The sequence below is a fragment of the Sceloporus undulatus genome, chromosome 3, assembly GCF_019175285.1.
Source record: "Sceloporus undulatus isolate JIND9_A2432 ecotype Alabama chromosome 3, SceUnd_v1.1, whole genome shotgun sequence".
NCBI classification, from domain to species: domain Eukaryota; kingdom Metazoa; phylum Chordata; class Lepidosauria; order Squamata; family Phrynosomatidae; genus Sceloporus; species Sceloporus undulatus.
The window spans coordinates 226,351,561-226,379,149 of record NC_056524.1 but is presented as its reverse complement, the minus strand read 5'-3'; the positions used below and the strand labels follow the sequence as shown (position 1 = coordinate 226,379,149).

Below are 27,589 nucleotides of genomic sequence, written 5' to 3'. Positions count from 1 at the left end.
GCTTTACTAGTGATAGCCAACCAAAAATGCTCAAAATACATCATGCAAACTTTCAAAGCTCTGCTGGCTTTTTCATCCAACAAAGGTGTTAAAAATCATACAGCAAAGAAAAAATGTTGATGTTATAGTCACATTGTGTTAAGACATTGTTTTTGATGTCAGTTAAGATGGTTTGAAGGTACATCCATGTAGGCAGAGGCCATATGGACTCTGGGAGACAAGAGTTGTAAATTCCAGTCAATAAAATTTAATTAGCAACAGAATAAGTAACTTTCCTTGAAATCCAGATGGGTTTCTGTCCTAGGTGAGGCTACGCACCACCTTCTTAGGCAAAGAACATTGAATTTCTCAAAAAGCCTCTCCTGCATCTGGGAAAAGCTTCAGGTTCTCTATAGGTAAAACCCATCAGATACAGATAATAAATGCAGGAATCCAAACGCAGGCCTAATAAAACTATAGCTATGTTCATGTATTTTTGATGCTATTGTGTTTTGCTTGCATGGCCAACACAGGTACCCCTGGGTATATTTAATAAAAGTTCATAACTCTGTTGTATTGGACCGTAGTTTTTTAAAAGACAGAAATTATTTTATGAAAAAGTTAAATCATACGTCACTTTGTTTATTTCTCTTCCCCAATTTTGTTTTATGTGTTAGCCTTAAAATTATACATATATTAATTTTCAAAGTGCTGTAGATCTAGGTCCATGTATAGTTTAGTGAACTGAATACAAGACTATATCATTTCTCAAGCTATCAACCAGATTAAAATGAACAAATAGCAGTAATGCCTCCTAGTGGTGTTCAGTGTGAAGTATATATTTCTTTTAATATGTGATGCATAGGAAAATACATAGTGAAATGCATTTAGCTGTTTAAACAGCACGATCAGATGGCCTCCTTTCCCAGGGCACATCCTACATTTCAACCTTTTGCCCAAGAGGAATTCCAAATTGCCCTCCATTTTGAGCATGACTAAGAAGCATGAATGTATATTTATATTATATAATATATATTATATATTATATTTAGCTTTTATTTGTAATATTTACACTTTTCTTGAATGTTCTACATTTTGCAGTGCCTTGTTCTACTTTGCAGTTATGTCATGTAGTTACCCTGTATTTAAAATATGTAGCTATGAGTTCTAGCCCTATGGTATTTGGAGGCATTCAGTATAGGAATATGTAAAGTTTGTCCTAGCACATCTGTACCATTTGCAAATAGTGATTCTTGACCTCTTTATCAACCTGTGTCTCCTTAGGGACGTGGTGGGAAAAAGTTCTACATTGAGTTGAAGGAGATTATGGAAAGGGATCCCTTGTCTCAACTGTGTGAAAATGAAATGGATCTCATTTGGACTTTACGGTACGACTGTCGTGAAAATTTTCCACAATCCTTGCCAAAGTTGTTGCTCTCCGTGAAATGGAACAAACTTGAAGATGTTGCTCAGGTGAGACAAAAAAATGTCATCTAGATCACAATAGTTAATCCCAGAGGCAAATTTTAAACAACTGCATTTGTAGAGGAAGGTGTGAAAGTGTGGTTTAACTGGCATTAACTGCATATAGCAATAGCAAGTACATTTCTATACTACTTATAAGTGTACTTAAGCACTCCCTAAGCAGTTTATAATGTGTGTAAGCTAATTGCCCCCAACAAGCTGGGTACTCATTTTAGCAACCTTGGAAGGATGCAAGCCTGAGTCGAGCTTGAGCCCTTGGCTGGTATTGAACTCACAACCTTGCAGTTTGTGAGTGAGTGGCTGCAGTAAAGGCATTTAACCACTGCACCACCAGTTAACTATTATCATTGTGCAGTGTTTTTAGACTTACTTTAAAAGTTGGAGCTTTCATTTAAAATGCCTCTATAAAACAAGTTCAAATTTAAATTGTTTCCATTCGGCTTTATAAAAGAAACAATAGCTGGTTCACAGCTGAAATATTTTAATATATATATTTGTCCCTGAAAACCAGCTCTGCTCCACCTTCGTTAGTTTTTTCACTCCGAGATAGGGAGTGGGGTAGGCCAAAGAATACATTTTTTATGGCAGGATACTGATTTATCTGTGATCCACATGTGGAAGGATGTGAAAGCGAATGTACAAACAGATGCAGATTTGAATGTACATCACACTAAAAGAAATAGAGATTAAATGGTGCTTCCTGTATTTTCTCCTGGGATGGACTAGCCTCTAACCTTTTGCCACTCTACTTAGAGAAGGGGTTCCTTTTCTAAAAAAAGAGTTAAGCTACAGCACTTACACTGAACTGTGGATAAGCCGACCCACAGGTCAACTGTACCATCACTTTTATCTTAAAAGGAACCATCCCCTTCTCCGAGTAGAGTTTCCTAGCCCATGCCTGATCACCTCCCCCACACATAGTATAGCTACAGTCTACCAAAGTTCCTCTTCATCTGTCCAACCTTTAAGGTGAGCTCAGTTGTGCCTGCTGGGTTTTTGTAAGTTCTGTGGCATCATTTTTGTTTGCTTTGTCATTTACATCCTATGTTACTTGCCCATAAATTTTACACTTATCTGTGGCTGATACAAAAATCCATAATTTTGGCCCCAAAACCTGCTCTTAGTTTATGCATGAGGTTGATTTACACACATGTATATACACTAATTGCTAATCCCAGCTAGTCAAGTATTTCTTGCCAGATCTTCAGTTATTCATTGGCTCTAGTTGAAACTTAGCAATTGAATTTAGGCCATGGATCTACAACAAATTGCAGCACAACTGAATGATAGTTACTTCATTTTATTTTATTTTATTATGTAATTTACACTAAGAAAAAAGGGGGGCTCTTGTAATAATAACTGACTTTCATAATTCAGTACCTCTCTGTTTTCCATGGATTAAAAATTGCTCACAGGAATTGTCTTGGATTGTTGTGCATAATTAGCCTTATTGTTTTGGTTTTGGCTTAAGAAAGGAAAGCTTTCTGCCCAGATGTGACAAGTCCTCTTGTTGGCCTCTGACCATCAGGCAGTACACACCTGGGATGTTGATCTAGCTGGTCAGCATTTCCCTCCTAATTCAGGCTCAGAGGAGGAATGTAAACAAAATCTGGCTGTATTTTTGGAATCTTCTTGGCTCCTACTCAGGTCATTGAGCTCTTGTTTCCTCTAAGGGTCATATCACTTAACATTTTCTAGTTGAATAACCTCTGCCTCTAATTTTAATATTTTCTAAGCGGGCGTATTCCTAGTGGCAGCAGGACAATATTTTATATGTAACACACATCTGGAAGCTTAACTAGAATTTTCATTCTCAGTTATCTGATGTTTTACAGACAAAACCATGAATATTCTGTTGTATTTCCTACCATACGTCCTTGATCAGCATGCTGATGAGTCTTTCTAGTGTTGAGTACCTAGGATGATTGTTGTATGTGTTGTTTCATCAATATGCACATTATTTGTGATTTCAGACCTTATCGCACACACAATTTTAGTTCTGGGGACAGAAGGAGGACGCTCGTGTGCGCACGTGTGCTGCAGAAAATGAAGTTTATCGCACACTAATATGTCCTCCAAGAGGCCCTGTTCCGTCCCCTGGCGCGCACCCGTTCGTGTCCAGTCCTGACGGGCGTGATTTTTTACTGACTGAAGGTCATCTGTCAGGCAAAAATCACGCCTGTCAGGACTGATCGCGAATGGGTGCGCGCCAGGGGATGGAACAGGGCCTCTTGGAGGACATATTTGTGTGTGATAAACTCCATTTTCTGCAGCACGCACGCGCACACGAGCGTCCTCCTTCCATCCCCAGAATGTGTGTGCGATAAGGTCCTTAGTCTTTGTGTCTGGTGTTGCCATATGCACAGATTAATCCAAGTATCAGAGATGATTAACTCGAATATTCCTTTTAGAGGTGGAGAGTAAATGGGTTGTACACAGTCTCTATTTGCTTCTGCAGATTTTCTAGCACTGCCAAAAATTGGTGGCCCCATTGGAGGCCCCAAAAGCACATTTTCACTGTAAGGCACTGTAAGGCACTAAAGCTCCCATCATTCTTATCATTGGCTATGCTGGCAAAGGTTGCTGGAAGATGTAGCTCAACAAAATTTGGAGGTCTACATGATTCCCAACCCCGCTTTAAGGCAAGTTATGGGATCAGCCTATTCTTGTAAACATCTAAATTCTTCTTTGTGGCATATGCCTCTAGCAGTCTGTCTAAGATATATATAGTATTTTGAGATGCTCCTTATTGGGCTAGGCAAACCTTTTTTCCCATACAAATATTTTTATTATTTTTATTGTATTATTTGTTTGGGGAGAACCCAAGCAGAACCAGAGACAGAGGCCTGAAACACATGTTTAGATGATGCACACCCCCGAACATAGCCAGAACCTATGCTGACACCATGCCAAGCAAAAAGAACCAGGCTTCACACATTTCAACAGTATCGGACCCCATCCTCAAGGGTGCATCCTGCACTCATCTATTCTCTTCACCCACAGGCTAGTTTCCAGTGACAAACTGGCCTTGCCTCTTGATTTCCATACACATTGGCCAGTTTACAATGCCATTGTTCACTAATGACTATCGTTAAAACTAGACTTCCTACTTTATTTCCATACACAAAGGATTTTGAATTTAAATTGACATTCTCACACACCAATGGCACATATATGTCTGTCCCTGGTTTCCACTCCACTATATGCATCTGAGGAAGTAGACTTAAGTCTATGAAAGCCCCTCCTGCCAACTTCTTTATTTCAGTTAGTCTCAAAGGTGCTACAAGATCTCTCTACATACTGATTCTACAGACTAACATGGGTATATCTTTGAAATTTATCACTCTTTGAGATGCCTTTGTGCTCAATTCATAGTTACAGCTGTCAACCAGTCAGGATGATCATCTGCTGATTCCACAGATGTTTTTCTCTTGACCTTAGAGAAGAAATGCTGTGTTATAATAAAGCATGGCTGCTGTACTTCCATAATAGTCCTCTTAGTGTGATGATGTTATATGTATAAACAGACTTTCAAGAGTCTGGATTTCTGCCTACCAGTTTCATCTGGATGTCAGTTTATTCATTTCAGGAGTTGTGCAATTCCTGGTTTTCCATGGCTCTGTTCTACTCTCTATGTTAGAACAGGAAAAATCTCATGGGAATGAGTCAATGGCATACTTATGGCTGATGCCAAGCTTTGAAAAGTTACTTTTGGAGCAACAACACTGGTCATGCTGGCTGGAGGACTCTGGGATTTGTACAAAAAGTAACTTTTCAAAGCTCTGGTATGATGCCAATTGTTGTGACCCCAGTTTCTTTTCCTTTTGCCAACAGTCCACATGGGCTGTGGGAAGATAAGGATCTACATTGTTCCTCTGTCCTTTTCATCTGCCAAGAATTCTAACATAGTAATGTGTTACTTTTGTTTTGACACAGAAATCCCAAGATACATAGGATGCTCAATTTAACTTCAGACCCAGATGTTATATGGCCTGTCTGTGGGGAAGCATAGTAAATGACATTGAGATGGCTATCCAAGACTCATATAAAAGACAGGCCTCAATACCCACAGATTGTTGCATAGAAAAGAGGATGATATTTATTTATTTTGGGTTTTTTTAAAAAAAGTTTATTATTAAAACAAACATATCAAACATTCAACATACAACGTACACTCAACTTACCATCAAATATACAAATATACATATACATATACATAAATAAGAGAGGACAATAAAGAACACCAAAATGGCATATAATGAATCTACCATACATTTGTTACTACTCCAAATATCTTCCATGTCATTTCCTATTAAATTCTACCCAGTTATTAATTTAATTAGTAAACACCTTAATCAACTCTTTTTCTCTATATATCATCACTTCTCATTAAATATCTTCCAAATTTTATATCATCGTTCTTTACTTAATTTCTTTTCCTTCTTTGCTCTTCTCTTCTTTCTTTCCCTTCCCTTCCTTCCTTCCTTCTTTTCACTATTTTTCTTTCCTTTCCTTCCTTTACCTTCATTCTCTACCTTCTATCTTCTCTCTCACTCTTTCTCTCTCTCTCTTTCCCATCCACCAACCTGCACCTTCACCTTCAGATCTCAAACACCTCTTCATACCTTCTCTAGAAAAGAGGATGATATTTATGAAAGTTCCCCATGCAAAACTAGCTAGGCTTTTTGCTATATTAATTGCCAGCCATTGCCAAGGTTTCAAGAATGTGAAATTCCACAGGGCTGAACTAAATTGTCTGCATCCAGAAGGTCACACAGACAGTTTAGGTAGCTACATTATATTTTGGATGCTAGCCATCAGATGTCATCACTTCTTCCCGTAAAAAAGTATTAGGTAAACCTGAGTGCCTGCTCTGATACCAACCAAATGTCCAGTGTTCTTTCAAATATTTTTCATCTGTTACAGAATCATAGAGTTGGAAGAGACCACAAGGGCCATCCAGTATAACCCTGTGTCATGCAGGAGCACACAATCAAAACCCTCTCAACAGATGGCCATGTAGCCATCTTTAAAAACCTTCAAAAGAAGGAGGCTCCACCACACTTCGAGGGAGGGTATTCCTCTGTTGAACAGATCTTACTGTCAGAAAATTCTTTCTAATATGGAGATGGTATCTTATCTTCATCACGAGCTGCATTCAAAACTGTTCTCATCCTTGCTTGTAGGAAAAAGCAATTATACAAGAGAGTTGGAGTAATTTTTCCTTTGTACCTTCAGGCAGCATGAAAATGAGGTGCTAAAAGTGGGTTTCACCTAGAACTGCCAAAAAATTAAATTATGGCTCATGTTAAGCACATTTCCCCTTCATTTGTTGGGAAAATATTAAAACACACCTCTTATGTTTTGCTCTTGAACTATGTCTCTGTTTTCTGTACAGCTTCAGGCTCTTCTTCAAATTTGGTCCAAACTGCCTCCCAGAGAAGCATTAGAATTATTGGATTTCAATTATCCAGATCAATATGTAAGGGAATATGCAGTGAGCTGCTTAAGGCAAATGAGGTGAGTCTTGCCGTCTCTTGTTACACTTGTTAATCCAACAATCAGAGTGTATCATCAACAAGAAACCATGACTTTTAGTACAAATTGAAATTCATCCTTCCAATTAGGAAGTCAGCTGCCTTTATGACATGTGTGCCCAGTTATCATTCCACTCTCCTGCTAATATCAGGGGAGTAAAAGTGGGTGATCCTTCTTTGGGGAACTGTGTCTAACTGAGAAGTCGTCTTCCTTTGCTATCTGGGACAAATGTTATCATGTTGAGAGGATACAGAGAGAGGTGAAGTAGAAGAACCATTCAAAGGGTCCTCCTAGAATGGAGTTATATGTGTGTAATATCTTATGGTGGTAATCCTATACAAATTAGGAAAATGTTCCATTAAACACAGTGGGACCTTCTTCTGAGCATGCAATTACATGTGTAGATCTAGTTTGATAACAGGTATTGAAAAGTGGGTGCTTCAAAGGAACTGTTCTTGTTTCTTGTTTTTTAGTTAGAGTACATATATTAGTGAGTTTTAATGCATTTTTTTTCCTCCCGGAAAAAGTCAGTTATTATCAATGGCAAAGTTTCTATGTTCCTCATGTCCTTGACTTCTCAAGTGCACTGAATGTGATTAATAGTGGGGGGTTTTTCAAGGCTAGATTTTTAACATAATGTTTTGACTTCCTCAAAATGTAAACAAGGCAGTTTGCTCTGTTAGGGCTAGATAGGCCTCTGAAATGTTGTTGTTTCTCTGGTCCTTATATGTTTTTGAATTAATTCTGGGCATATTCTGGTGTGCCTAAATAAAGCCTAACTTGTTTTGTTGGTGATTTTTGTTGATGTGCCTTTGTAGAGCAGCAGTAGTACTGTAATATTTTTTTATGAGATGCATGGAAGAAGAAGAAATAGTAGCCACTATTAAATAGTAGCCACTATTAAAATAGTTTGCTCTGTCACCAGTAGTAGTTCAAAAGTTTCTTTAAAACAAATTAACTATTTTTTGTTTTGAAATAATCATTACTTGTCACATTCATTTTAACTTGATCAGTTGCAAACTACATTGTTATATAGATGCCACAAGTACAGGAGATTGGACACTGGGATTAGTGAACTTGCCTGACAGTTCTTAAGGCAAATAAGTGACTCATATTAATTCTTTTTGCAGCCTTTCGCCAGAAGGATTCCCAATGAATGATGATAAATATTGTCGCTGTTGTTGATAGCTTTCAATATCTGGAAAGAAGTTCTGTTCTATTTTTTAATACCATTTACTAACTATGTATATTATATTGCCTTATAAATCACTTAACTTCTCTGTTTTAATGCATTTTGTGTTGCATATTTTCTTTCCTATAATTAATATATTCCATTTAGTGCATCTTCCATCACAATTAAACTCATTTACCCAGTTTTCTTTATCTTCTTTCAGTGACGAAGAGCTTGCTCAATATCTTCTGCAGCTTGTGCAAGTACTGAAATATGAACCTTTTCTCGACTGTGCCCTATCTAGGTTCCTGCTAGAGAAAGCAATGGCAAATAGAAGGATAGGACAGATGCTGTTTTGGCATTTAAGGTAAGACTCACTGATATCCTCATGCCTCCAAAGACATGGTTTCTTGCACAAAATCCTTGTGGCAAAGTCTTGATTCCAAACGTTTAGTTCCTATTGAATCAGTAGCATCTTCATTAAATTATAATAATAAGGATTTATTTATAGCCCGCCCAAGCACAACGAATCAGGGTGGATTACAACAATAAAAAAGTACAAAGCAAATAAACAACAACAATAAAATAATGAAGCAATTCACAATAGCAATAAATAGCAAAAAATATATAGCAATTCACAACAGCAATAAAATTAACAAAGCAAATTACTTAGCAATAAATGAACAAAACAAGTCAAATAGAAAATAATCCCCATTCTCAACCCCTCATCCCAATCCTAAAAATAATATAAATGATACATAATCTTAAAACATTAAATTCTAGGACCATAGGGGAAAGAAGGGGGGGGGAACAGCTGGGCTCCTGTGCCTCCAGAGTGTCTCTGCTGGTCCCTGGTGTTTTCTGGGAGAGGCAGGTGATGTATTATCATTAAATTAGGCCCAAAACAGACAAGCTGAAAGTGCCATGTTGGCGCCGAAATTGGGGTTCCAGAGCACACGGCATCTGCATGCTTTGGAACCCTAATACATATGAACTGTGCCATGTATGCTATCCACACATGGCGCGCATGCACAATGCAGGTGCAGCACCGCATCCACACCTTTGGGCACTGCACTTGCATCACAGTGCGCCAGTGGCACACTGATCACATCCACCCCACCCGCCTGCCCCAAAGAACCCGCTTTTAGCGGGTTCTTTTCAGAGCGGAGGGAGCCCATGCAGTTTGATTACTGTGGGCTCCCTTCGGAGGAAAAATGGGCAGCTCCAGACAGCAAGCCCCTTTGAAAACCTGGAAAGTTCAGAAACTTCTATTTGAGAATAAGTTTGGTTTAACAATAACATTTATTTATAATGCCCCATTCACCAAAGGGCAGGATAACAGACAGATATAATCAAGAATGAAATGATACATTTAGACATAAATACAAGACTAGTTTCCTAAGATTGTGAATGGAAATGTGCATCCAACTTAAATCAGTGAAAGTGCTGACTGGATTCTCTTTGGATGGCCAACTAGATGCACCATTAGCATATGCTTGTGGCTGCCAATTCAGCAAAATGATACTCAAGCATAATTATATACACAAAAGTCCTTGAGTGGATTAAGTTTTGGATGTATTTTGGAAAAACTGAAAACACCTTAAACAAATTATTTGTTATTGTTTTGTTTCAAACAATGATAAGTATAAATTGTGCATCAGTTTTATAAATTATTAAAATTGTATAAATGTAAAGTGTTTACAGTACCTTGAAGAAGTGTTCACACACACACCCTTGACATTTTTCGATTTTGTTGTTTTACAACTTGGAAGTGAAATGGATTTAATCGGTATTGTTACCACTTAATATACACAACTAACTCAGCACTGTCAAGGTACAAAGTATTTTTATTGGGCCACAAAAGTTAAGTAAGCTGTCATGTGTTAATTCCATAGTATTTACCTCTGTGACTCAGTATTTTGTAGAAGGACCTTTTGTGGCAATTAAAACTGTAGGTCTTCTTGGGGAAATGTCTATCAACTTTCTGTATTTGAATCTTTTATTTTTTGTCCATTTTTGTTTGAAAAATTACTTCAGCTCTGTCAGTTTGGATGGGGACCACTCTTGAACATCAGCTTTTAAGTCTTCCTGCAGATTCCTCATTGCATTTGAAGAACCTAAGATATTCAGGCCTATGTTTTAACCACTCTAGTATTACTTTCTGAATTTATTGTCTTAGTCAAAAGTCAATCTCCACTCCAATCCCAGAAAAAAGAAGGTTTTCCTTCAGTTTGGCTCCATCTGCCTTGCTTTCAGTCTTCACCAGTTTCCCAGTCTTGCCAAGAGCAAAAATCCCCACAGCATAATGCTGCCGCCATGATGGTGTTTTGAGGTATTCTAAATGATCTTTTTCCTGCATAGATTGACTAATAGGTTTATTAGTTAAAGCCTTATTGCATGACAAAAGTAAGCCAGCACACAGTGAGACAAAAACAGCTGTCTCCTTATGCCTCCACATGCTTTCAAAGCATTTTGGTTCTCTTCACAAGGGAGAAAGTAATAAAAGTGTGTCTTTTGTCATAGTAGAAAAATCTGTTTGGCAAAAGGCATGCTTTTGCAACCGTCTCCCTCTAAAAGGAGAACGGAAGTGCTACTTCATCATGTGGACAGGTAAGCCGCTTCCCTCTTGCTATGTGTCAGCTTGTTTTTGTGATGCAATAAGCAATTAGACTACAATCTATAGACATATTCAATCCATACTTGTATACATTGGCTTCAATTTGTAAATAAAATATTTTTAGCTTTTTTGTAACCCTCCTTCATGGCCCTATTCCACATAGGTTTTTGCATAGGAGACAGAATATGTTTTGTGTCATTTGTTGGTGATTATAACTAAGCCACTTGCACATCCTGCTGATGTGGTCAGGTCTCCTATTCCTAGTATATCTTGAATCTTCAATATTGAAATGAAATGGGACCAGATGCCCCTTCCACTTCAGATCAGCATCACAAAGTATTTCATGCAGGGCTTGCTAGCTTCCCCTCGCACCAAACCATCCTTATCACATCCTGCTGAGGAGAGAGCAGGAGAACCACCAACCAGTTAGCCTGAATCTACTTTCCCATCAGTTCCTGAGAAGGTGTAATAGATGTCTCTTAGCTTTAATCTCTTCTTCCCAATCACAAGGAGGAAAAAGGGAGACACCATTCCCCAATTTAGTAAGTGAGTTACCTCCATCCAAGAGCCTTCTATTTTATCACAGTACAGTATTGATCTTCTAATTCCAGTTTGACTTCTCCCATTGAATCAAGTGTCTCCATGAACCTATGTTTTGTACAAAAGAGTGGAGACCAGGCATTAAAACTGTGACCAACTAATGTCTCCTAAAATTTGGGTAAAGTCTGCCCTACTCTCCTTCACCTTTCTGATTCCCACAACTGAAGTTCCACCCTTTTTGATGTTTTGCTCAGCAGGCATGGACTTACACTCCTGTTTCTCTTGGTCATTTTGTAGTCAATTAATCATAATGAGGAAGGGGAAGTGGAGGAGATTTCTTCTAAAGCTTATAAATAAATAAATAAAGTTTTTATTTTTATCCCGCTCCTTCCCAAGATCAGGGCGGCTCACAACATATATTAAAACAATGTGGATACAATACAATAAAAAACAATCGAACAGGTAAATACAATAAAATAACAAGCTAAAAGCCCCATTAGCCAAACCTCTTGGCCACGGAAGAGGAGGGAGGCCCACAGGATTTTAATCGGGGAATGCTTGTTGGAAAATAAAGGTTTTTAAATCCTTTCTGAATTGGGCCAGGGAGGTTGATGAGCGGAGCTCAATGGGCAGCGTGTTCCAAAGGGCCGGGGCGGCGATGGAGAATGTCCTCTTCATGGTGGAGGAGAGCCTGGCCCCAGGCACCTTCAGTAATTGCTGCCCAGATGTTCTGAGGGTGCGGGACGGAATATACGGGGAGAGGCGGTCCATCAGGAATCCTGGGCCCAAGCCATTTAGGGCTTTATAGGTAATCACCTACGCCTTATATTGAGCCCGGAAGCGGATGGGCAGCCAATGGAGATCTTTCAGCACAGGTGTTATATGGCTGGCCCTGGAAACGCCAGTGACCAGCCTGGCTGCCATGTTCTGCACCATTTGAAGCTTCCGGGTTTGGTATAAGGGTTGCCCCATGTAGAGTACGTTGCAGAAATCCAGTCTCGAGGTTACCAGAGCATGTACAACAGTTTCTAGGTCCCTCTGGTCCAGGTATGGACGCAGCTGGCGAATAAGCCGAAGCTGATGACAGGTGCTCTTGACCGTCGCATTCACCTGAGCAGTCAGGTGAAGCGACGAGTCAAGAAGCACCCCCAAACTGCGTACGGAGTCCTTCACAGGGAACGTGACCCCATTCAGGACAGGTGGAACCACCGCCATTCCTGGACCAGGGGAACCTATCACAAGTACCTCCGTTTTCTCTGGATTCAGCTTGAGTCGGTTTTTCCTCATCCAGCCCATTACTGACTCTAGACAGGCCTCGAGAGGAGAGATGCCATCCTCAGTCACTGCATCAGTCAGAGACATAGAGAAGATAATTTGGGTGTCATCAGCGTACAGTGGTACCCCGGGATACGAATGCGCCGGGTTACGAATTTTTCGGGATACGAAAAAATCCCATAGGGATTTATTGCTTCGGCTTACGAAGGTTTCTTCGGGTTACGAAAAAACCGCGGCGCTATTTTCCACCACCGGAGGGCAGCAGAGAGCTATTTTTCCATTAGCGCCTATGGGAATTCGGCTTACGAAGGTATTTCGGGTTACAAAATTAACCGCGGAACGAATTAATTTCGTAACCCGGGGTACCACTGTACTGATAACCCCGTGCCCCATGTCTCCGGATGATCTCTCCCAGCGGTTTCATGTAAATGTTAAATAGCATGGGAGACAGAATGGCTCCTTGAGGGACCCCGGTTTCAAGGGGCCTCTCGTCGGAGCACACGTCTCCCAGCTGCACCATCTGGGACCTCCCGGAGAGGTAGGAGCGGAACCACTGGAGCGCAGTGCCCCCGATTCCCACCTCTGCCAGACGCCCCAGAAGGATACCATGGTCTATGGTATCGAAAGCCGCTGAGATGTCCAAGAGCACCAACAGGGACACGCTTCCCCCGTCGATGTCCAGACGGAGATCATCGACCAAGGCGACCATGGCCGTCTCAACCCCGTGACCCGCCCGGAAGCCAGTTTGAAATGGGTCGAGATAATCAGTTTCATCCAAGACCGTCTGAAGCTGGATCGCAACCGCCCTCTCGATCACCTTACCCAAGAATGGCAGCAGCGAAACTGGCCGATAATTATTGTGTACCAGGGGGTCGAGGGAGGGCTTTTTTAATATAGGTTTTACAATGGCTGATTTTAATTCTGATGGAAATTGCCCTTCCCTCAAAGATGTGTTAATGATCCGGCGTAACAATAAAGTTACCGCCAGTCCCCCCTGGGCCGCTAGCCACGAGGGACAGGGATCGAGAGAGCAGGTTGTCTTCCGAACACTTCCGACGATCTTGTCCACGTCCTCGGTACTCACCGACTCAAACCGATCCAGTTTAATAGAGTCCACGGAGGCTCCGTATACCTCTACTCTAGGTTCTGCTTGAATGTCAGCATTAAGACCTTCGCTTATGCGAGAGGTTTTATCCGCAAAAAAGTCATTAAATTGGTCACAGCAGGCCTTAGAAGGTTCAAGGATCTGGTTCAGGGTGGGAGGGAGCTGAGTTAGCTCCCTGACCACTCTGAACAACTCTGCTGGACGTGACTCTGCGGACGCAATACGAGCACCATAGAACGAGTTCTTTGCTGCTCGTATTGCCTCTCCGTAGTCCTCTAACAGTTGGTCTAGGAGAGCCTTGTCGTCTAAGCAAAGGTGTTTCCGCCAACGGTACTCTAGCCGTCGCAGTTCCCGCTTCCTTGCCCGGAGATCTTCCGTATACCAGGGCTTACACTTGGAAGCAGGCCTGAGAGGGCGCTTGGGAGCGATGCTGTATATAGCCCTAGAGAGACCGGTATTCCAGATACCGGTGAGGGCATCAACAGAATCGCCGTCACTACCAACCATGTGCCCCTCTAAAGCTTCTTGGAACCTTTTAGGTTCCATCAGCCTTCGAGGGTGGACCATCCTAATAGGTCCGCCACCCCCGGGGGGGATCTGGGTAGAGACCTTGATTTTCACCTCTACCAGGAAATGATCCGTCCATGACAAGGGGGAAACATTAACTATTTCCGCCCACGGATTTTCCGCATCCGAACAGAAGACCAGATCGAGAGTATTACCCGCACAATGCGTAGGACCCTGTATCAGCTGGGACAGGCCCATGGCCGTCATGGTATCCATGAATTCCCGAGCCGTACTGGATAGAACATAGCTGGTCGTGAGGGAGATATTGAAGTCACCCAGGACAAGTAGCCTGGGCGTCTCCAATATCAGTTCAGCGACCAGCTGTGTCAGCTCGTTAAGGGAGTCCGCTAATGCACGGGGTGGCCGATACACCAGTAGAATCCCTAGACTGTCCCTAGCCTTTAGGGTCAGGTAAATACACTCGATATAGGACGTCTGTCGGATGTGGTTCCTGGTGAAGGACACGGTGTTCCTATGTATCAAGGCCACACCCCCCCCCGCCCACCTAACCTGCGCTGGTCCTTCACCGAGAACCCGGCAGGCAGGGCCTGAGCCCACACAGCGTCCCCTTCAGGCCCAAGCCAGGTCTTGGTAATGCAAGCCAGATCACATTTTTGATCCTCCAGCATATCGTGGAGGATGTGGGTCTTGTTGTTTATTGATCTGGCATTGCACAGGAGCAGCGACAGGGTTTGTGGCACGGTTGGAGCGACCCTCAGGTCCCTAAGGTTGGGAAGGGGACAGGAAGGAGAGATAGATATGATGCATCGATCTCTCCTTCCCCTGGAACGCAAGTCCCTTCTCCCACCGCCATACCTCCCCCTGCCCCACACTACATCGATAGGAGCTCCGCTCATAATGATGTTATCCCTTTCCTCCCCGGCCCATGCATCCCCCGCATCCACAACCTCCCCCCACCCCTCTATGGCCATTTGAAGAGCAGAGGTTAGCCACCCCAGGCATCCTCTGCTCTCGGGCTAACCCAAAGCCTCCCTAACCCGATAAAAAGCTGCGCAACTGCGCAGTTGCGCAGTGGCGGTGCTCCTCAGTCCATGGGCGGCACTCCCAGGGCGGTGCGCAGATGCGCACCTCCGACACCCCGGGAGGAGGCCGCCCGGCAGAAAGCGCAGCTCTGGCGGCGGCGGTGGTCCGGCGAGGAGGCAGAGGGGGCGTGTCAGGGAGGGTCCGGTTACCCAGCTTTATACCCGCCGCTCTCACCTGGCGGGCTCCTCCCTGGCTTCCCCCCAGGTGTCCCTTAAAGGCCCCGCATGCACTCTGGCCGCCAAACGCCAAGGCCAAAGAGTCCCAAAAGTGTCCCGCTGCGGTGCTCCTCAGTCCGTGGGCGGCACTCCCGGGGCTGTGCGCAGATGTGCACCTCCGACACCCCGGGAGGAGGCTGCCCGGCAGAAAGCGCAGCTCTGGCGGGCGCAGCTCTGGCGGCGGTGGTGGTCCGGCGAGGATTCCTGGATTTAGTGGAATTCTCCTCTAGCTAACTGTCTGTGTGGGCATACCATATATATGTACACTTTCATGTGTGCGCGCACACATGTGCTACCTTGAAAAAGAGAGAGAATTTTCAGGTGAGACACAATGACATTTTCTTTCATTGTTTTCTCTGTTTTCTTTTTCAAATGAGGAGATCACAGGATTAACATCTACACACTTTGTTCATTTCTATAGATTATTCGAGAGATAGGTGCTTAACTTGGAAACTGGGATCAAGAGCTGTTTTGCAAAGGAGTTTAGAACACAAGTGTATCAGGCTATTCCATATGAATGAGTACATACACACCTGGGTTTGAGTTAATTTGTTTGTGTGTTTGTAGCACACATAATGGCTCTTCCAACTCTGTGGTTCTTGCTAAGTACAGCAGTTACTTACATCCATCAAAAAATTATTTAAGCATAAAATGGCTCTAAGAGATCATTCATACATGGCGGGGTATTATCTTTTCTTGTAGATCAGAAGTGCATATTCCTGCAATTTCAGTGCAGTTTGGCGTGATACTTGAAGCTTACTGCCGTGGAAGCATTGCTCACATGAAAGTACTTTCTAAACAGGTATTTGCTGTTTTAAAACCTTACCTTCATGTTAGTCTTATATTTCAACTGCTTATGAAGACAACTTAATGCATGACACGCTTATTTCAAGAAGCCCACTTTTATGCACATGGCCAGACAAGTGAGTGCTTCACGTTGTGCTCCCATGTTACAGAAATGTGTGTGTATGACTAATGTGGTATGGCTCTGACATACATCATTGTATTTTTTCACATCTGCATCTCAGAAATGTGGAAAACACCATGGGAAACCTAATCTCATGTTGGTTTAAAAGTGATGTATTAAGGACCGCCCATGTTTACTTAAATTTCAAAATCCTAAGGACTGCACATATTCAACAGTATCACATTGTAAATATGATTTAGAGATTACAGTGGTATATTGTAAAAACAATACAATAGTATACCAGCTGAAATAATCAAAAGTATTAAGACCCCTGAAACCACAACTAAAAATTATCTAACTAAGATTATCATTATTTATTTTAATTATATTTATTTATATTCCACCTTTTCCCCAGTCTGAGACTCAAGGCAGCTTAAAACAGTTATAAGAAACTTAGCTAAAATATACGAGATACAAAAGATAAGTAAATCATTAAACTAAGCATAAAATTAAAGCCAGTTTAAAAACATAGCTAGTAAAAACAACAGATAAACAAAACACAGACAGTACAGTACAGTTTTGCAAGACACAGTCTCCTTAAGCAGTCATTGTTCAGAGACCTGCCAAAATAAAAATGTCTTAATCTATTTTCGAAAAGGTGCTCTGAGAAAGAAATTCCAGAGCCTGGAAGCAACCACCAAGAAGGTACTGCCCTGTTTTCCTATCAGACATAACTGTGAGGATGGTGAGACAGAGACAAGCCCCTTCATAGAGGATCTCAAAACATAAGCAGACTGATATAGGAGAATATAGTCCTTCAGATGACCTGGACCTGAGTTGACTAGGGCTTTAAAGGTCACAACAGTCATTTTGAATTCTGCCTGGAAATGAACATACAGCCTATGGTTCTGTTGCAGCGAGGGAGTTGTGTGCTGAACAGGGAGCTGTATGATGAGATAAATGGAATGGAAGAAGTAGAATATTGTCATAGTCAAGATGCTGTTATTGATTAATAATCATTCCAGCCCTTGGAAATCTTTTTGGACATTTTGGTCAAGGATCACTAATCATGGTAACTGTGGGATTCTGGGATTTCAGTTAAAAGAAATAAACTTTTCCCAGCTCTGAGCCATCCTAATTCAGAATACTTTGGGCAGTGCTACTCAAATAATGTCAAGTAGGCAGGGTCATGTGGAAGTAGGTGGTCCCTCAGAAAAAGTTTTTTCAAAAGCGAAAAGGGAAGATTTACAGCTCCACAATGAAGTCAATCTGTAAGCCTCTGCAGATCTTTTAAGCAGTGAGGAAAGAGGGTATGTATAAAGTGTTTACCAAGTTGATAGCCGGTGTAATGGCTGTAGTCAGTCAGAGGTCTCTCATTTTTGGGCTACACATTCTGTGGTAAATCAAGCATTCTGCTGATGGAACTTCCTTCCCTTCCCCTCCTGCAGTTTGCTACATTATAACCAGCTTTGGAGAGTTTACAGTTTTCCAGAGACTGTTTTGGGGGGCACATGGGGTGTTGCAGTGATGAGGGAAACATTGCTCCCTTTCTGCTGGTTTCAGCTGTTCTGCCTGTGAAAGCTCTGTCCTCTAATACTGTGTTTGTGTTATGATTATACAGCATCTGACGTAGTGATGATAGTCTATTCCTGTAGTACAAACAAGTAATAATTATAACTAAATCAGTTGTAAAATGATGTTTCTTATAATTGCTAGGAGACTGGTAAATATAGTACTTTTAAATGTTCTTGTTGGTTTTTTCCTCAGTTAATTTAATTCAGTATCATATTAATAACTCTAATGGTATCTGTATTGCAAAAGAAAATGATTTATCATTGGAGTATTTGAAAATAGTGTCTTTATTTTTTTATTTCCATTGTCAAAAGCAAATGTATTTTTCACTATTTGAACTCTTAAAAAGTAATGGGTATGTCTTAAAACTATTTGGAAATAGATTTAGGAGGCTGTGACATTTTCTGGGCATTTTATAGGAAATGCATGTCAGTGCAGTCAAAGAAAGGGCAAAAAACCCCACCCAACTGTGCAAACACGGAAGAAATTCAAAGTAGAAATACTTCAAAAAGTTCCTGTTTGTCCAGCACAGGTTGCATTTTGTTCCCTTGTTGCTGATGTTTGCACAGCTCCTGGAATTGTGGAAATACAAGGAGCTTTTGGTTTTGACAGATGGCTGACCTAACAGGTCTCTCTGGCCTATTTTCCATAATCAAACCCCATACAGCTTCCACCACATCCTGTCTTGTATCCATAAGACAGTTTCAGGCTTCAAACCACTGCAGCATTGTCAGAAACTGCTACTGTACTTTTTAATGCTTTACTGAATTTAAGTGGCAGTATTAAAAGTAAGAGAATATCTTGCTGCAATGACTCAGGGGCTTGAAAAGGAATTCTGCCTATCAGAGATTTAAGTACACTGTATATTTGGGGCTATGTAGGTTTGTTTTGCTGTGAACATTTGGCTGCTGATTCATCAAGCCTTTCAGTTTGCAGCCATGCCCCTTATATATATATACTAAGGAAGATTCAAAACAAAATTTTTGTCTTAGTAGGAGTGGAACCTTTTCTGCCAGAATTTTGACACTGTCTGAGGCCTTAGCTATTCCCAGGATATTTTGGTTAACTCTAATCTAAAATGGAGGGACATGGTGGCTTGGTAGTTAAGACACCAATTCTGACACTCATAAGGTCAGAAGGTTGGCAGTTTGGGACCCAAGTGCTGCATGATGGGGTGAGCTCCTGTCACTAGTCCCAGCTTCTGCCAACCTATCAGTTTGAAAGCATGTAAATGCAAGTAGATAAATAGATACAAATTCAGTGGAAAGGTAACAGCATTCATCTTCAGACAACACTGGCTCTTTGACTCCATAACAGAGAAAACCTGTACCTTTTAATTTAACCTAAGATGGTAGAGATTTGGTAGGCATTTGAGTCCTATAAAGTCACATTGCAGAATTCACACAGAAACTTATAAGGTAGACATTTTATGGCATTGTCATAAATGTAACCAACGTCCCTGAATTTTAGCCACCTGAAATATACACAATTTTGGGGTTTGTTTGTATTTTTGTGTTTTTTAAAAAAACAGACAACAGCCAGGACAAATCTGTTGCATTAATCTTTGTAACATTTTATAAAAACACTAGGAAGGCTAACAGCTGCTCAGAATGTTTCACCTCATTTGAACATGTGTTTTCTGGCTTTGAATGTATAAATATGGTGCAATACCCCACATTATGTATTGACAAGCACAGTCTTGTGGGTGTGGTGTGTTTTTACACCTCACAAATACTGACATTCTCTTTGAGGTATAAAAATACCTTCAGATGAAGGCACTCAGTAAAAGCTGTTTTTACCTCTTGGAAGAGGAGTGACTCTGTATATGGGCAGTAATTGTCTTTTTTTAAAAAAAAATTAATACTTATGACTTAAATCGTCCATTGACCTTTCACTATGCAAAGATTTAGGAATTCATGTCTTATTTTTTTTTTTTATTTCAGGTCGAAGCACTGAACAAGATGAAAACTTTGAATAATCTAATAAAACTGAATGCCATGAAGCAAAGCAGAGCTAAAGGAAAAGAAGCAATGCACACCTGTTTAAAACAAAGAGCATACAAAGAAGCCCTATCTGATCTTCAGTCCCCTCTGAATCCTTCTGTTTTGCTTTCAGAACTGTAGTAAGTGATGTGGTTTTCTGCTTCCACATATGCTTAGGTGGAAACAGATAGGCAGAAGGCTCTTGCTCTTTGACTTCTGTTGGCTGTCTTTCTTAGCAGACATGTTGGCACAAAAGGGAGCATTTTTTTCATGTGCTGATACTCCCTCTTGCTTCAGCCTAGCTATGTAAGCAAATCTTTGACTTTCTAAGGTTAAGATGTCAGTTTGAGTTTGGACTGTTTGTGATTAACTCTGGTACTTCATTGTATACTCCTACTAGCTCCAGTAATAATGTGCCACCTTTAAATTAACAGTTTCTTGCTGTGTGTGTGAGTGTGTGTGTGTGTGTGAGAGAGAGAGAGAGAGAGAGAGCATGTGCTCAAAGTAACAGACTATGGGGTCGGACAGGCCAAAATAAAGCTGTTTCGGATTACTTTGGAGGTATGCTGTTTAAATGACGCATGTATCCGAAGAGGCCGGAAGCTGCACCAAAGCCATGCTCCAGTCCTAAAGACTGGAGTGCAGCTTTGGCACAGCTTCTGGCCTCTTAAAATGCATGTGTCATTTAAACAGCATACCTCCAAAGTGACCCAAAGCAGCTTTATTTTGGCCTGTCTGTTCAGGCCCTTACTGGCAGCATCTTTCTTTCACTGTAGTGAGTATAAAGAGACCAGCAGGGTGTTTTCCCTGTTTTGCATATTTATGCCCATTGACTACAGTTGTTTCTTTTGTGAAACCTTACTGTCGACCGACAGCCAACAACTTACAAACTGGCACTGGTCAATGGACCACCACTATGAGTAGCACTGTTCAGGAGAACCTTTTCAGCATGAAGTAAAAATTGACTGATTTTTTATAGCAAGGATAAAATGTATTTTCTGAGTAAATATGAATCATTGTTTGATTTCTTGTAGTTAGTGGTTGCCAGATATAGATTCAAGATCTATGCAAGTAACATGCCAATTTCTGGTGTAAGTGTAACTGATATTGTAGCAGCAAAGTGAGCATTTTGCAAGGCATTTGTCCAAATGATTGGATTTTATTATGCAATTACCATCAGAGTTATTCCATTCTTCTACATTTTGTGGCTTGTTGATTTCCTTACTTAACTCACCAATAATTATTTATTACACTTTTCATTTTAGTGTGGAGAAATGTAAATACATGGACTCTAAAATGAAGCCTTTGTGGATAGTGTACAATAACAAAGTGTTTGGTGGAGATTTGGTGGGAATCATCTTTAAAAATGGAGATGGTAAGGGGAAAAGATTTCTACTGTTACTATTTTCATCTTATCCTCAATAATTACCCCAACATTTTAACCCTGAATCTCATAGATTTGATGAACAAAGATGTATTGGAGTATTCCCATTATTTTAGTACAAATTGTAGCCAAAAGCAGCCTGGAAAGGAAATGGAATTTCTTGCTGACTTCATTTAAACTCTCCTATGCAGCAGACTGAAAAACTTTCCTTTAATTTACCACTGATATTGCAGTTCATATAACACTGTTTGGTTTTTAAAACCCTTTAATTCAAATTACTTAACAGCTACTTTTTAATGAAATCATATCTTCTTTTCTTCTAGATCTCAGGCAAGACATGTTGACGCTCCAGATGTTACGCCTGATGGATTTACTTTGGAAGGAGGCTGGTCTAGATCTACGGTAAGATTGTCTACAGTTGCACAATTTCTGTGTTCTTTGTAACCTGTTGTCTTTTGGATGTATATTTTATGTCCTGTTACTAACTTAATTAATATTAAACTCCCAAGGCCACACAAATGTTACCCTTTTGTGTAAAGATTCCAGATTGTTCTAATTTTTTTTATGTTAGTGTTTTCATGTTAGGGGGGAGAGTTGTGGATTGTGGAATTTTTAATGCATTTCTCTTTTAATTGTATGTTATTTTACTGCTGTAATCCACTTGGATTCCCTGAGATTAAGCAGAATATAAATAAATATTGTTAATGTTGACTCAGATCATTGCCTCTTGAACTAAATGAGGAAGTCCCAGTTTTCCAGATTCCTGAATCATGGTGCAAAAAAGATTTTGTGACAGGATATTAAAGGATGAATTAAAAGCTACTAATTGCATTGTCTGAAAAAATCCTAGCTTCTTAGTATAAACATCTTTAAATGTAGGAAAGGAGAAAGCATATTAAGACAAATGAAAGAGGGAGATCCCAAGACCTTTGTCAGTCTACAGAAAAATCAAAAGCCTAGTTTCTTTTCTATAAATTAAAGACGAATGAAGAGAGACAAGACAATAGGAATAACAATTTAAGGCTAATTTTCACCTTGTCAGTCAAAATAGAGTGTGACTTCAGAAAGACCTTGCACAGCTGTGAAGTGTTATGTCAGTACAAGGCTTGGCTACCTTGACTATTGTAGTGCAAAGAAATGACGCAGTGTTGTAGCTTTCCCTGAGTCAGTCACCCTTCATGCGTTTGTTATGCATGAAGAAAATATGTAGGGAGGTGACTTCATTATAGTTGCTTCATCTACAAAGCATTTATTGCCTAAGCACTGAGATAGTAAACATCTAGTGGAAATAACTAGTTTACTGCTTTTCACATGTGTGCTGAGGAATGGCAGGCATAAAGATATAAATTGACCCTACCTTGATAGGCAATTTTTTTTGGTGGATGAACTTCTGTTAGGATGTTTGCAGTTCCTCAGTTTGTTTGAGCACTGAACAAAAGAAGTAGCTGTATATATTTATTCCTATATTGTGGTGTTACATATAACCTTTGGCTTTTAAACCAATAAAGTGAGCTTCTGTACTATAATATTGTGATAGTTGTCACATGTTCCAGATTTCATAATGCTACAGTGTGCACCTCCAAAAAAAAAAAAAACCATTGTTAATGAACCTCATCTTCTGTGACTTGCTTAGCCCTAGTGGTACGGGAGGCTCTAGATATGACTATTGCTGACAATGCTCCTTCCTCCCTTCTCCACTGTGGGCCTGTTTAAAACATCAGCCGGATCTTTACACCATTGTAAAACTAAAACCAAAAGGCTGCTCTTTGCAGGGTGGGAATGCACAGTGGCTTTTACAGCAGAGTTCCCAAATCCCTGGAAAGAAAAGAAGAAGGAATAAATGTTCTTACATTAGATACCTTTAGTAATGATCTTAACATGGAATTAGTATTTTGTCACTCACTATCACTGCATTGACTCAGTGTTCCTTTTGTTATCTGCTATAAATGCAAATCCAAAAAAAAAAAAAAATGTGTGTCTAGTCATTTGTCTCCCATCCCTCCTTGCCTGTCTTTTCTTACAGAAGACATTTACTTTTTTAAAGCTATATTCTTAATTCTTTACTCTCTGTAATTGTGCAAGGCTTGGAAGATGGTTTAATTGTTGTTGTGTGTGTTGTTTTATAAGAATAGAAAGTGTATTTCTGACATGCCAGGTGGTGAGCTTGAGATCATCTCTAAAATATTTTTTGTGGGTGTTTAACAAACCAGAATGAACTCCAAGCACACAGCAATAGCCCACACAGATAAGAAAGATATTTATAAACAAGTGACCCATCAAGCAAATATACTATTCATGAGAAGGTTCCCTTTAATTGTGTCTGTGATATCAGAAGAATTTAAAGAAGATAGATTTGTTCAGGAAGTATATTATTTTCTTCAGGATAAACAGATGTGCACTCATTTGCTGCAAAGTCAAATACTGATTTACCATCTCTTTGGAAACAGGAAAAATATTTTGAGTTTTTTTTTTTTATTTTATTTTGATTTAACAAATAAGATGCTAACTCTTGCCAAGAGTTAGGGCAGGGTCTCCCTCTCTGACAGCTGTAAAAAAAATTGATCGTGAGTTCTGCATTTGCTGCCTCCCTAGTGGAGGGTCAAGGGTGGGGCCTATAAATCAAGCCCAGCCCACACACCTCGCTTGGCAATAAGCAGTGAATCTGGGAGACTTATTAGAAACACTTTCTCTGAGTCACCCTTATCTGAGGTTGCCTTAAGGAAATGGAAGAGGATGAAGCTGTGCAAAGGTTATGTACAAAACCTCTCAGGAAATGATGAACCAGAATAAAGAAATGGGCTAAATCAACACCAGCAGAGACTCACATGTTTTTGATACATACCATTGATTGCATTGGTAGAAACTGATAGGGAGAGTTAAATCAGCCAGCACCTGCAATGGTGGTTCAGATGGGCTTTCTGCCAGTGCCCTTGACTAATCTGATCCCACTCAGTCAAGCTGATGTCACTGCACCATAGATAATGAGATATTATTCTCCTGTGAGAAAATATAGGAGCCTTAAGTCCTGCTGTGGGATTTCTCTACTTTTTCTGGAAGACACTTACCCAAGATTTTCTTGAAAAACCTCAATATGCAGTTACCTGAATAGTATTGAATGTGTTCTCAGTCAAAGATAGTGAAGGAATACAAATCTGTAGACAAGCAAATCAGAATGTGCAAGTCATCCTGTAATTATTAAAATTCTGCACTTTTGTAACTATTCTGAGAAAGTTACATTCTTCAAGAATTTTCTAACTGAGAATGTAAACTTACTCCCGTATTCCTTTCCAATGAAGAAGGAAATTCTGAAGCTATGGCATCTAGTGAATACTATCTACCTAAGTGTATCTGCCCATTATAATAGCCATGTTCATTAACCAGAAGAATATTTTATCTTCCAACATTATCAAAATGACTCATTCCTATGAAAAACAAAACTGTTGTGACCTGGCCTGTAGTGACACATACTGAGGAGCCCTGGTGCCACAGTGGTTAAATGCCTGTACTGCTGCCACTCACTCACAAACCACAAGGTTGTGAGTTCAATACCAGCCAGGGGCTCAGGCTCAACGCAGGCTTGCATCCTTCCAAGGTTGCTAAAATGAATACCCATCTTGATGGGAGCAGTTAGCTTACAGTTGTAAACTGCTTACAGACTGTTTAGAAGTGGTGTGAAGTGGTATATGAATGAAGCTGCTTTTCTGATAATACCTTGACGCCACGGATGGATAATGAGAGCCAACATGGTGTAGTGGTCTGAGTGCTGGACTACTCCAGAAACCAGGATTTTACTCCTCCTCAGCCATGGAAACCTAGTGGATGACCTTGGGCAAATCATACTCTCAGTTTCAGAGGAAGGCAAAGGCAAATCTTGCCAAGGAAACCCCATGATAGGGTCACCATAAGTCAGAAATTACTTGAAAGCATACAAAAACTACCATATATTTTCAGTTAGTTTGTTTTAAAAAAAAAATCAGTTGCTTTGTGCCTTCAAGTCTTTTCTGACTTTTATCAACCCATAAGCAACCAACCCTGTCACACAACAGCAAGGGATGGGTAACTACACTGAGACCAAAAGCCATTTTATTGTATTCCTGTATTGAAACAGCATCACTGTCTACCGGTTCATTTCTGAGCACAATTCAAAGTGCTGGTCGTGACCTATAAAGCCTTACATGGTTTAGGTCCAGACTATTTGAGAAACCGTATCTCTCCATACAAACTACTTAGAAAAGGTCCTAAGATCCTCAGGAGAAGGCTTTCTCTCAGACCCACCACCATCACAGGCTCACCTGGTGAGGACATGAGAGAGAGCCTTCTCGGTAGCTGCTTCCACCCTGTGGAACTACTTTTTGTGGGAGGCTAGGCTGGCCCCCTCCTTGTTGGCCTTTCTCCAGCAAGCAAAAACATTTTTATTCAAGCTTTTTAAAATGATACAAGCCTGGTTTTATTGCAGGTGATGGGAGTGGTTTAAATTATGTTTTCAACTTTTGTATGGTTTAAATCTTAACCTCCTAGTGTTTTTAATTAGATTATTTTAATTGTTTTTAAACATGTTGTTTTATTTTTTTTATATTGTGAGCCACCTTGGGTCCCTTTTGGGGAGAAAGGCAGGATAGAAATAAAACAAATAAGTAAATACACACACATACACACATACATGCATAAAATATTTCAGCAAAGTGGTCATAATCACACTTTGATTTTATTTTTTAATTAAAATGTAAATAAATAAATAAATGTAAACCTTAATCAACTCTTAATTGTAATTAGCTAGAGGATCATTAATGTAATTACCTTACTTTGATTACTCAGCAATCACTCAGTAACTGTAGCACAAGAAGCTCTTGAAAGCAACGGGAACTCTATGATTATTGGTGGACTAATAGTGCATCATAGAGACTTGGAAGTGGCTAGTCAGGGAGTACTATGAGGCTTGGAAATCTTCTCCTGTGTTTGAGAAAGAGAACTGCTCCATGTTCCAAGGAAGGCTTATAGTGATTAATTCATGCTCACTTAAGTTAATTGCTTCCCCACTTCAAGAAAAGGAAGGGCTCTGCATTTTCAAATTCATGATAATTACTTCCTCCACTTTAACCAACTGACCTCCCAACATTAAATCTACCATTTTAGAGAGCTGCTTTAAATCCACTTTCCCATTTGGCCATAGCAAAAGCACCAAACCACACTGCACACCTTGAAAGCTGCACAGCTTGAACTGATAAGAGACAGTCTGTATGGACCTTAAGAGAACATTGCAGAAGATATACTGCTGCAGCAAAGAAATAGCAGTAATTTCTGAGATTGTCAGTAGATCTGTCAGTCAGTAGTAGTCTTTATATAGTTCTTTGGTAGGGTAAAAGGATCCTACTGACAGATGTGGAAGGCAAGGATGAGGTGGACAGGGCCCTGAGGATTTGTCCCCAGCTTGACTCCTGTCAAACTGTCTCTCTGAGGAGGATGTTTTTTTCCTCAGTTGTGAATGGTATCATCCTCTGGGGGCTGATCTGCTTTCATCGTAGCCTGCTTTTGAAGGGGAAGTTGTTGGAAGTGTGCCTAGTGCAAACTGCAAGTGGTGTATGTGTGTGTGGAATTTCACAAAGTATAATAGACAGAAGCAGTGTACTTTTAACCAAGCAAAACCTGCCATGTTGTGACCAGTGCTCTAAAAGCTCTTCCCTACTTCTTGAAGAGAAAGAGGAAAATTTCAGAAGCTTTGGTGTTGGGTGTAATCTCCTGGATACAGGATATGGCTTGGGACACTTTTAATTGCTTGGGGAAATGTTGAATTGAACAGTAGGGGAAGTTTTAAAAGATAGATGAAGAACAAAGAGAATATACACCAGACCTATATACTTACTTACAATAGAAATCTGGTATGTGTTCACTCTGCCCCACATTCACCTTTTTATGCTTTCTTTCACTCTGTTAGATATACTTTGCATAAACTATAGTTCAGGACTACTCAAAGCCAGTGACAGCTGATCCCTGGCAATTTTTCAGGAAATAAAGAAACAGTTGCATCCAGTGGGGGTGAATATAGTGCTGGTCCCTGGCATATTGCATAATAATAATTGCCAGTCCTCTGGATCAGATCACCTGAGAAGCACTTCTATAGGTTCATGGAAATTAAACTTTATTATTATTATTATTATTAAGCTTTATTTATATAGCGCTTTAAATTTACACAGCACTGTACATAAAATCA

General features: G+C 40.4%; 1 protein-coding gene across 14 annotated transcripts in view; it reads left to right on the top strand.

Annotated features, from left to right (window-relative positions):
• Positions 1-27,589, top strand: part of PIK3CB (phosphatidylinositol-4,5-bisphosphate 3-kinase catalytic subunit beta) — a 131,804-nt gene that overhangs the window by 79,949 nt on the left and 24,266 nt on the right. For 13 of the 14 annotated variants that reach the window (XR_006102830.1, XR_006102831.1, XR_006102829.1 and 10 more), the window contains 7 exons: positions 1,264-1,452; positions 6,863-6,984; positions 8,397-8,540; positions 16,239-16,338; positions 19,959-20,137; positions 21,263-21,372; positions 21,705-21,783. Coding sequence is in view for 11 of the 14 variants with exons in the window: in XM_042457165.1 (XP_042313099.1) it covers positions 1,264-1,452; positions 6,863-6,984; positions 8,397-8,540; positions 16,239-16,338; positions 19,959-20,137; positions 21,263-21,372; positions 21,705-21,783 (923 nt within the window). In the remaining 3 variants the exon portion in view is untranslated. The remainder of the gene's footprint in view (positions 1-1,263; positions 1,453-6,862; positions 6,985-8,396; positions 8,541-16,238; positions 16,339-19,958; positions 20,138-21,262; positions 21,373-21,704; positions 21,784-27,589) is intronic. The other variant, XM_042457166.1, reaches the window with a different exon arrangement.